The sequence below is a fragment of the Cucurbita moschata genome, unplaced genomic scaffold, assembly GCF_002738365.1.
Source record: "Cucurbita moschata cultivar Rifu unplaced genomic scaffold, Cmos_1.0 Cmo_Scf00002, whole genome shotgun sequence".
Lineage (NCBI taxonomy): Eukaryota > Viridiplantae > Streptophyta > Magnoliopsida > Cucurbitales > Cucurbitaceae > Cucurbita > Cucurbita moschata.
Genome location: NW_019268518.1, coordinates 5,715,865 through 5,727,265, shown reverse-complemented (window position 1 = coordinate 5,727,265; position 11,401 = coordinate 5,715,865). Strand labels below are relative to the sequence as shown.

The window sequence follows — 11,401 nt, the reverse complement described above, 5'->3', positions numbered from 1 at the left end:
TCCAGACAGGTTGACCAATGTCTCATGTGTTCTAGGTTGTCTCATGTGTCCTAGGTTTCCTCCAATCAGCACAGGTTGATCCATGTTCCACGCCACCTTTCATGATGCATGTGTACGAGGAATCTCTCTTCGTGTTTAACAATATGGTCGGGTTTTCGAGGTCGGTCAAAATCAAAATTAATTTGGCTACTCCATTTTGTAACCAAATGATTAATTTCTCTAATCTTTTTGTCGATAGTACATGTTTTATACCAATACCTACGAATCATGAGCGTCTTTTCTGTGCTCCTCTAACATTTCCATTCTCAACCCGAAATCTCACGGTCAGAGCACCCTAAATCGACAACAAGACCAACCAACCAAAAAAAGAGGAATAGAAAACAAAACTCGATTGAACGTGGGTAAGCAAACTAGATTAAGGATATCAATTGCTGTAAGACAAAGAAGGTCAATAATCATTGTGGGTATGGTTCGCCCAACCACTTTTGACATTCTCAAGGCTCTGTTGACTCAAAAGAAAAGCGTTCACCGAACTAAACCCTAATTTTAATCGTATTGATCCAAATCTATAGATCATTATCTCTATCTTACAAAGTATAGTGGGACAAAGGGTGAAATTTTTGCTTTTTTTTTTTTTAAAGAAAAACGTTGACCTATAAGAGCAAGAGAACTCCATGGTATAATATCGTACGTGGATAAGGTTTCATGGCTTTGCTTTGGGCTTCCCAAAAAGCCTTGTACCAATTGAGACGTATTCCTTTACTCATAAACTCATGATCATTCTCTAAATTAGCCAACGTGCGACTTACTCCCAACAATCCTCAACACTAATATTCAGCTTGTATTGATTTGGGCTAGTTTTATTTAAATATAACTTGCATTGATTTAAAAGATTCTCCAAACATAATAATCACATAAAACCCAAAGAACCTTAAATATTTTGAGACATATCTGAACACTGTCAGAAACAGCTCTAAACAAACAAGCAACCGAACTTTTTTGAAACATTTATCATTTGAAACAACCAATCATTTCCTTAGAACAATTTACACAAAGCCCTGTATGAAGGAACTAAGTGGCGGTTTGAAGCAGGCAAAGCCATATTTAGCTGCCATCCTTCTAAGATTTGTAGCCGCTGGTTTGGTTGTGATAGCCAAGATTGCGTTGAATGAAGGCATGAGCCCACAGGTGTATTCGCTCTATCGTTATTGTGTTGCTGCCATTGTTGTAGCTCCATTTGCCCTTCTCTTTGATAGGTTTCTCTCTGGCTTTAGATCTGATCTGTTCTTCCTTTGGGAAATGGCTTGAGCTGATGAATTTATTGGCAGAAGAAGAAGACCAGAGATGAGTTGGTGCATGTTTGCAAAGATTCTGCTGCTGGGCTCTATGGAGTAAGCACTTATTTGTTTTTGGTACTAGATTTTTTAAGATTGTGTTGTTATGTTTTTTAAGGTTGTTGTAATGATGGGAATGCAGCTCTGTGGTTATCCCTAACACGTATTTCACTGGTTTGAAGTTTGTATCTCCAACTTTCTCCATTGCTATGTCCAATGCTGTTCCTGCACTTTCCTTCTTCTTCGCTTGGATTTTTAGGTATATTACTCTCGATCATTCATAAGATGTTTGAATTTTATTTTGATCCTGCGTGAGATCCCGCATTTTTTATAAGGGTGAGGAAATCTCTTCCTAGTAGACACGTTTTAAAACAGTGAGGCTGAGGGTGATATGTAAGGGGCCAAAGCGGACAATATTTGCTAGCGGTGGGTTTGGACTGTTACAAATGGTATGAGAGCCAGTAACCGGACGATGTAAGACATTGGTCGGAGTAGGGCTAGACTCTCTCTATAGTAGACGTATTTTAGAATCTTGAGGGGAATCCCAGAAGGGAAAGTCCAAAGCGGACAATATTTACTAGGGGTGGGCTTGGAGTGTTACAAATGGTATTAGAGCCAGACACTGGGCGGTGTGACAGCGAGGACGCTGGCCCTCCATGGAGGGTGGATTATGAGATCCCACGTCGGTTGGAGAGAGGAATGAAGTATTCCTTATAAGGTTGTGGAAACCCCTCCATGCGTTTTAAAACCTTGAGACTGACGGCTATAGGTAATGGGCTAAAGAGAACAATATTTGTTGGCGGTGGGTTTGAACTGTTATAAATGGTATCAAAGTCAATCATTGGACAGTGTGGGACACTAGTTGGAGTAGGGCTAGACTCTTTTCATAGTAGACTTATTTTAAAACCTTGAGAGGAAGCTCAAAAGAGAAAGCCCAAAGCGGACAATATCTACCCGCAGTAGGCTTGAGCTGTTACAAATGGTATTAAAGTCATAGACTAGGCGGTGTGCCAGTGAGAACGCCGGGCCCCCAAGGGGGGTGGATTTTGAGATCCCACGTTTGTTGGAGAGGGAAATGAAACATTTCTTATAAGGGTGTGGAAACCTCTTAGAAAGGAGTATGTAAACCTCTCTCTACTAGATGCATTTTAAAATTGTGAGGCTGATGGCGATACGTAACGGGCCAAAACGGACAATATCTACTAGCGGTAGGCATGAACCGTTACACTAAGCAACAAAATCGAGACATTTCTCAAAACAAATAGACGTCGTTGGGAATATTGTAAAGAAACTGACTCTTTTCGTACCCGCGTACCCCGATAACTTACGTGCATGTTTGTAGTGGTAAAAACTGAGGTTTTCTTGTTTGTTTAGGATGGAAAAGGTTGATATTAGGAGAGTTTCATCTTGGGCAAAGATCATAGGAACTGCAGTGACAGTGGGAGGAGCAATGACAATGATCTTTGTCCGACACCCAACCTTAAGATTTGGTTGGACAAAAGGAGCTGACTCCCAACATCACTCATCAACTGCTGCAAACAACCAAGATTACCGTTTCAAAGGTGTCATTTTGGTCACAATTTCTTGTGTTTCCTCTTCACTTTCATGCGTTCTTCAGGTAATTTTAAAATTAAGAACAGACAATGCAAGCTTAAGCTGTTAATTAACAAACAAAATGTTGTTTCAGGCAATTGTGTTGAAATCATATCCTGTGGGGCTGAGTCTCACTGTTTTGGTGAGCTTAGTGGGAGTTGTGGAAGGCAGTGTGATAGCTTTGGCAATGGAATGGAACAACCCAGCTGCTTGGTCAATTCATTTTGATTTTCAACTCTTGGCCATCCTTTATGCTGTAAACTTCATTTACTTCTTGCTTTATTCTCTTTCTAGTTCCTTAATTCTAGAGATGTCCATGAAATCGAGATCCCTCCTCAATAAGAACGGGATGGAGAATCCCTGTTTAAACGGGAAATGGGGAGGAAGCAAACAAAGATTTCTCTCATTTAATTAAACGAGAAATGGGGACTGTGAGATCCCACATCAACTGGGAAGGACAACAAAACACCATTTATAAGGGTGTAGAAACTTGTACGTAGCAGACGCGTTTTAAAAATCTTGAGGGAAAGCTCAAAGAGGAGAATATTTGCTACTGGTGGGCGTGGGCTGTTACAAATGGTATCAAAGTCTGACACGGGGCGATGTGGCAATGAGGAAGCTGAGCCCTGAAGGGGAGTGGACAACACGAGGCGGTGTGCCAACAAGGAAGTTGGACCCTGAAGGGTGGTAGATTGTGAGTTCCCACATCGATTGGGGAGGAGAATGAAACACCCTTTATAAGGGTGTGGAAACTTCTGTATAGCAGATGCGATTTAAAAATTTTGAGGGGAAGCTTGAAAGGGAAAGCTCAAAGAGGACAATATCTGCTAGTGGTGTGCTTGGATTGTTACAAATGGTATCAGAGCCTAACACTAGGCGATGTGCCAGCGACAAGGCTGAGCCCCGAAGGGAAGTGGACACAAGGCAGTGTACCAACAAAGATGTTGAACTCCGAAGGGGTGGATTGTGAGATCCCATATCGATTGGGGAGGAGAACAAAACACCCTTTATAAGGGTGTGGGATGTTGAACTCCGAAGGGGTGGATTATGAGATCCCATATCGATTGGGGAGGAGAACAAAACACCCTTTATAAGGGTATGGAAAGCTCTCCGTAGCAGACGTGTTTTAAAAATCTTGACAATATCTGCTAGTGGTGGGCTTGGACTATTACAAATGGCATCAGAGCTTGACACCGGGCGATGTGCCAGCGATGAAGCTAAGCCTCAAAGGGGGTGGACATGAAGCAGTGTACTAGCAAGGACGCTGGCCCCAAAGGGAGTGGATTGAGGGGTCCCACGTCAATTAGAGAAGGAACAAGTGCCAACAAAGACACTAGATGGGACCCCATGTCGATTGGAGAGGAGAACAAAACACCATTTATCAGGGTGGAGAAACTTCCATAGCAAACGTTTTTTAAAAATCTCGAGGAAAAACTCAAAAAAGACAATATCTTCTAGCGGTAGGCTCGGGACAGGATGGAACCCAAAAAGGACAGTATCTTCTAGCGGTGGGTTCGAGCCGTTACATGGAGATTATATTCTCCATATCCACTCACATAAGTAATTTATTATACATATTTGTTTCTTTAATTATAATAAAATATAGATATTATTCATTAAAATTTTGTTTGAAATGAATGTTTTGCAGGGAATATTAATCTCAGGGCTTTCATACTACGTTCAAGGAGTTGTAATGGAAGCAAAGGGAGCTGTGTTTTTGACAGCATTTTTCCCTCTAAGCACTGTCATTGTTGCAATCATAAGCTCATTCGCAGTGTCTGAGATATTGTCCTTGGGAAAGTAAGTGAGTTAAGCAACAACTAATGGTTAGGTTTAATGGAAATTAACGGTACTAACTGAGGGTTTTCCAGGATTGTGGGAGCAGTCATCATAATTCTAGGTCTTTATTTGATTCTCTGGGCCAAAACCAAAGATCAAGCTCTTGACAAGGCAGCTAATGCAGTCAGTGATGTTGCTCGGCCAACGACCAACCGTTCCGTTTGAATAGCGAGACCCCATCTGATAACTATTATGTTCTCGGTTCTTGTTTTAGAAAAAATTATGTTCGTTTTTATAATAACGTCAAGATTAAACTACAAGTACGAGTATACAAAAGTAATCAATATGCAAAACTTGACCATCACGTACGAGTGAACTACAAAAATATTTTAAATTTTCATGAAATGGAGTTACGAAGCATTGCCCGACTCGAGAAGAGATGCAAGTAAGAGGACATTGCAAAACCATGGGATTAAACCCTAATTTTGAAAAAAATTGAAAGTCACTAACTAAATCAATAAGGTGCACCTTCTTTTTCGTTGGTTCAATCATAAATTTTTTTATGGTAAAAACGTATTTTACTTGGAGCAATTCTATGTTCAGTGACCCCTTAGAAATTGTCATGGAATCCTAGAAGGCTCGTGTTGTTCTCAAGGATAGTCTTCACTCTTAAGAAGCGAGAAGTAGGTAATATAACCATGTTTCAGGGAAATGTCAGGTGTCACAGTCTTACTTTTTCAACCGTGCAACGTCGTGATCTTGACACATTCACAACCCCTTTAAGAGAAACTCAAGCCGCACATACATTTTTCCTCTGGCTTTGTAGCTTCGTTCAACCTTAGGCAAGACAAGTGCCAAATTCATATTTCGAATTCTGATATAAATTCTGGGTATCGAGCATTACAAGGTAACCACCACTATAGGATGTTACGTACAACCATAAAGCTACAAACGACCTAACCACGAGCGACCTCATTGTAATGTATACCAAGGCATAACCACCAAGAATACATGATGGAATAAAAGATGACCATTGCTATAGGATGAAGTTGCATAGTAAGAAATATTATTGTCTACAAATTCAAACTTATCCATTTATAAATTAAAATGTAAAACCTTCGGTATAAAAGTTAGCCTGTCGTCATTTTAATTAAGAAAAATAACTGTGCATGCCAGCTCATTATATACCGTTTGACTATTTTTAATTGTTAATTATTAAACTTGATTCAAAACTAATCCACCTAAAAAAACAAGTGAAAGCTGACGTTAAAACACTTGTCCCAAGCTAATCAACCATAAACAAACAAATAAGTGTTAAGTGTTTCCATGTTAATCCTTGGTCGTGTTTTTATTTATTTATTTATTTATTTATGGATGACAAATAGGGATTAAAAAATGTTCCTTCAATATCTTATAACGACGTTCTCGACCATAGAATTCAGCTGGAGGGATCAACTCGGTGGCTCCTTTGAGTAAGGTCGTGCAAAGGAAGTACTGTTAAAATATCATCACTAGCCCAGTAGGATTAATAAAATGATTTAGGATTTTATGAATAAATATAATTTATAAATACCGTTCACCTGATTAGTTTATCATCACAAAAGCAATACAAAATAGTTTGTAAATAGTGTTTTGTAAATCTCTTTTCCATTGGTCTTAATAGACTGGACAAGTGTTTCCCACAGATAGTTGTGTTCAACAAATACTAGAGATAGCGCAACACTTCCCATGGAGGCTCATGCAAACCATTAAGTCGAGTAATTCTTAACGAAAATGTCTCATACCAATAGAGAAGACGTTCTTTACCTATAAACTCATGATCTTCCCTTTAATTAGCGGACGTGAGATCATTACTCTTCTCAATAATCCTCAACAATCCCCTCTCGAACAAAGTATTCCATAGAGCATGTGAGATCCCAGATCGATTGGAGAGATGAACGAAGCATTCTTTACGAGGGAAAGACCAAATAGGATAATATCTGCTAGGAGTGGGCTTGAGCTGTTACAGAGCCTCTCCATAGGCTTTCTTAATTCTTTAAAGCTCTCGAACAACCTCCCCTTAATTTATTATAGACATAGCCTTTGTTCTTAGTTTCTTTTTTTTTTTTTTTAATTTTTTTAAATGTATAAATTAATATTTATATCCACAAGTATTATTCTTAAATCAAAATGTATCGCTCTTTATTTGGGTAGCTATAATAAGTTTAATTAAACATTAATTTAAATTAAAATCTAAAAGAGTAGTAAAGTCATCTTCGAACTCTACTTATTTATTTATATTAAAATAAATATACTATCTATATTTAATTATTAATTATTAATTATTTTTCAAAGGGTTTTATTATTATAATTTAAAATTTGGAATTTGAGAATAAGTTAATAAATAAATTCATTGTTTTTTTCTCCAAAGTATGATGAGATGGATGGCAATTGCAATGGTTGTCTCCTAATCATCCCCCTTTCATATTTCATGGAAATATGAGATGGATGCCATTTCTCAACTTGTTAAACTATCAATAAAATATTAAATTTATTTTAATTACGACATTTCAAGACACAAATTCTAACAATCTCTCAAAAATATATATCTTATTATATACTATATATATTTAATATGTGATATGTTTTGTGTCACAGCTCGATTTTCGAGACTTCAATTTTCGAACTATAACGAAAAAGATGAAAACAAAGGCAAATAACATGAAATACGGTAAAGTTTTGTGTAATTTAAAACAAACAACACCATTATTATTGTGATATCTCACATTGGTAGTAGACGTGTTTTAAAACTTTGAGGGAAAGTCCCAGGGGGACAATATCTGCTAGCGGTGGACTTGGGTCGTTACAAATGGTATTAGAGCCAGACATTGAGCAATGTACCAGCGAGGAGGTTGTTCCTCGAATGAGGGCAGACACGAGGCAGTGTGCCAATAAGGACCCTGGGCCCCGAGTGGATTTGGTGGGGATCCCACATCGATTGAAAAAATGAACGAGTGCCAACGAGGACGCTGGGCCCTAAAAGGGGTGGATTGTGATATTCCACATTGGTTGGGGAGGAAAACGAAACACCATTTAGAAGGGTGTGGCGTTTTAATAAAGCCCAAAGAGGGGAAGCCCAAAAGAGGACAATATTGGCTAGCGGTGGACATGGGTCGTTACAATTAAATAATTTTTTTTAAAAAAATAAATCAATATGATTATGTTTATTTTTAGTTTTTTTAATAAAATTGATTTACACTAACTCTCCCTAGCCATTATTACATGTACATTTGTACAAATTAAACAAAAAAAAATTAGGGTCAAACAATTTGGAACTTTCTTGGCCACAAATTTATTATTATTATTATTATTATTATTTTGCTACAAATTAAGAGTGTATTTAATGTTTCTTTCTTGATTTCCAATTATTTTAGGCCACAAAATGAGATGAAATTAACTAAAAAAAGCAATTTTTTTTGGCCACGAATTTAAGTGGGTTTAATTTGTTATATGTTTGGCCATAAAATGAAATTATTATGGGATATAATCATCATTAAAACTATATGCTATAAAAAAAAATACATGTAACGATATAAAAAAAATAATTAATGGAAAATAGAAAAATAATTAGTTAAATAGGACAATAATTGATGAAGTGGGTTAGTTGAAAAATTAAAGCAAATTGGCTAAAAGGTAGAAGTAGTCGCTGTTAAATGTACATCCATCACTTATTGTTCCCAATACGCCAACACTAGTTTGTTAATTTCCCACCTTAAACACCAACCCCTTTCTTTAATATATAATCTTGTACCCTCTATTATGGGTACGGCGTTACCATACATTAACTTTAATACGTCACTCAATCATATAAACTTTAAAATTAAGCGTATTTCACTTAGAACGGTTCGATGTTTTTTTTCTAAGAAGAGGCTAAAAAAGATGTTTTTTTTTTTAGTTTATGAGATAGTCATCATTTTATAAGCAACGTGTCAGATGAACACGACTCTCCACAATGGTATGATATTGTTCACTTTGAACATAACCTCTCGTGGGTTGGCTTTGTGCTTCCCAAAATGCCTCGTACCAATGGAGATAGTATTCCTTGATTATAAACTCACGATCATTCTCAAGCAAAGTCATGAGGGCTTATGCTCAAAGTGGACAATATCATACCATTGTGGAGAGGCGTGTTCGTCTAACACAACGTACTCATGTCACTTTTTTTTTTTTTCGGGACGAGATCAATATTTACATAACTTTTTATAAATTAAATTTTTATATATATGTAAATTATTAATAGTATCTATTAAAAATGTAGAGAATCATGTAAAAAATTATTATACTTTAACTCATCCTCTAAATTTTAGAATTTAAATATTATATATAAATATTAAAAAATATTATTATTGTTATTTAGTATAGGTAGATTTGTTTTAGTATACATAAAACATATTCTGAGAATATTCAGTAACAGTCAATATCAACCTTATACCAAGATATTCTTAAGAATATTCATTAACAGTCAACATCATCATCTTTTTCATGATTTAACTAATTTTTTTTAGCTTTATTAATTTTGAAATTGGCGTCAATTTAGACCAAATGTAAATGTTTTTTTTTTTTCCACGAATCTTGCTCGGTGAATATAATCATTTTGACTCGTACTACTAGTTTGAATAGAATCATTGTCTCGAGATTGAAAATGTCGCATCTTTATGTGATTCATTTATCGGAAGTCTAGATATTTTATATGTGTTTTGCATATTAGACTTATTACGAATGTTAATTATGACATCCGAGTAAATGAATGAACCGAGACTGAAAAGGAATGACTCGGGTTGGTTTGTGATGATAGTTTTCACTCTTAAAACCGATAAAGTAAGTAACCTACCTTATTTAATTTTCAAAATATGAACTAGTTTTTGAAAATATTAATAAAAATGAAAGAAAAACAATTTTATAACATTAATTTTTTAAAACTAAAATAGTTATTTTAAATTTTTAGCAAATTATGAACAAACTTACTAAAGTAAACTTTGGAATGTCTTTTCAAAAGAGGAAAAGACCTTTAAGCCCATCAAAATCCATTGTTTGGTCCACTTCCTTGAACCGCTGAACCGCTCATGTGCTTTCAGAAGAATCTCTTATGTATATTGTAATAACTTTTGGGAAATAAAATTATTTTTTTAAATAAAATTATTTTTTTTGTACAAGCATCTACTTATAAATATATATATATATATATATATAATATAAAGTGGGTTTAAAATAATTTCTAAAATAATTTCAAAGAAATTAGCTGCCGATCTTTAAAATATATGGTATAAAAATGTAATGATTTATATATATATATATATACACACACATTATTGGTTAATACCTAATTTATATTTAATGATATGTACTAAACCAACGTTGGATTAAATTAAAATTTAATTAAATTAGCCAAATATAAATATCTTAGTATTTAAAAAAAGATATAAGGAGGATAATCATTTTTTGGACTATTTTTTTCCAATGACATTATATAATTCCATATGTATCCCTTTTTTAATTGTTTAATTATTTTATAATCTAACTAATTTATCATTCTTAGTTGAATTTATTTTTTAAAATTTTATATTAATCCTCATGTGTATAAAAAATATGCTAACTTTTAAATTTGTAATGAATAAGTTCTCGACGTATTTAAAATTTTAAAAAATTATATATATTGAATAATATTAACGATCTATTAGACGGAGAAAAAATTATAATTTAATTAAATATAATCTAAAGAAATATTATATATTTACTAAATATTTTTTATGTTTTTTAAATTCTTTATGCATATTTTAGTCTAATAATTAAAAGGGGAAAAACTAGAGAGAGGATTTTAAAAGTAAAGTATATATATATATATATATATGTATATATATATATATATATATTGATAGAAGACAATTAAACGGGGCCCCTTTTATTATTGGCTCCTCCCACTACTCATTCAAGACATTAATTAGCTTAATATTTTTTAAAAAAAAAATCTATGAGCTTAGATTTTTTTTTCTCTTTTTTCAACTTTATATATTTACATTAAAATACAATTAAATTATAAATTTAGTCTCTAAATTTTTAATTTTATGTTTATTTGGTCCTACACTAAAAAAAACCTTAAAATGAGTCATTAAATTTTTAAAAGTGTCGATGAAGTTGAATTTTTAATTTTGTGTCTAATAAATTTTTTTATATATTTAAAATTTAAAAAATAATTGATTATTAGATATAAAATTATTATTTTTTTTATTTTATAAATTTTGTGCATTGGTATGTTAGATCTTAAAATTTATATCATTAAATTTATAGAATTTTTGTAATTAAACCCAAAAATTAACAAATTAATAGTAATATAATTTAAATTTTGCATACAAATTTACCAAAATTTCACAACAAATCCATTAGAATTAGCTCAAAGTATTGTAGGTGTTCCATGTTTTAAATTTTTTTTAAAAATAGAATATATATTAAATTAAAAAAAATATCTGATAAAAGAAATGGGGTTTTGGTGGTTTGTCCAATGTGCATCTTTATGGAAATGAAGAAATAATTGGAAAATGAGTGCAGGTAAAGATCAGCAAATTAAAGATAAAAAAAAAAAAAAAAGGTGATAATGAAATAATGGATTTGATTAAAGTGAGTAAGGACACTATGTTTTTTTTTTTTTTTTTTTTTTTTTT

The 11,401-nt window shown here is 33.8% G+C and overlaps 1 protein-coding gene across 1 annotated transcript; it reads left to right on the top strand.

The window, feature by feature from the left end:
* Positions 1-1,043: 1,043 nt before the first annotated feature.
* Positions 1,044-4,978, top strand: LOC111462246 (WAT1-related protein At2g39510-like). Its single transcript, XM_023105841.1, has 7 exons — positions 1,044-1,256; positions 1,329-1,391; positions 1,477-1,593; positions 2,709-2,952; positions 3,022-3,183; positions 4,576-4,727; positions 4,799-4,978. Exons 1-7 carry the CDS (start codon positions 1,063-1,065, stop codon positions 4,929-4,931), a joined length of 1,065 nt encoding a protein of 354 aa, XP_022961609.1. The 5' UTR covers positions 1,044-1,062; the 3' UTR covers positions 4,932-4,978.
* Positions 4,979-11,401: the final 6,423 nt, after the last annotated feature.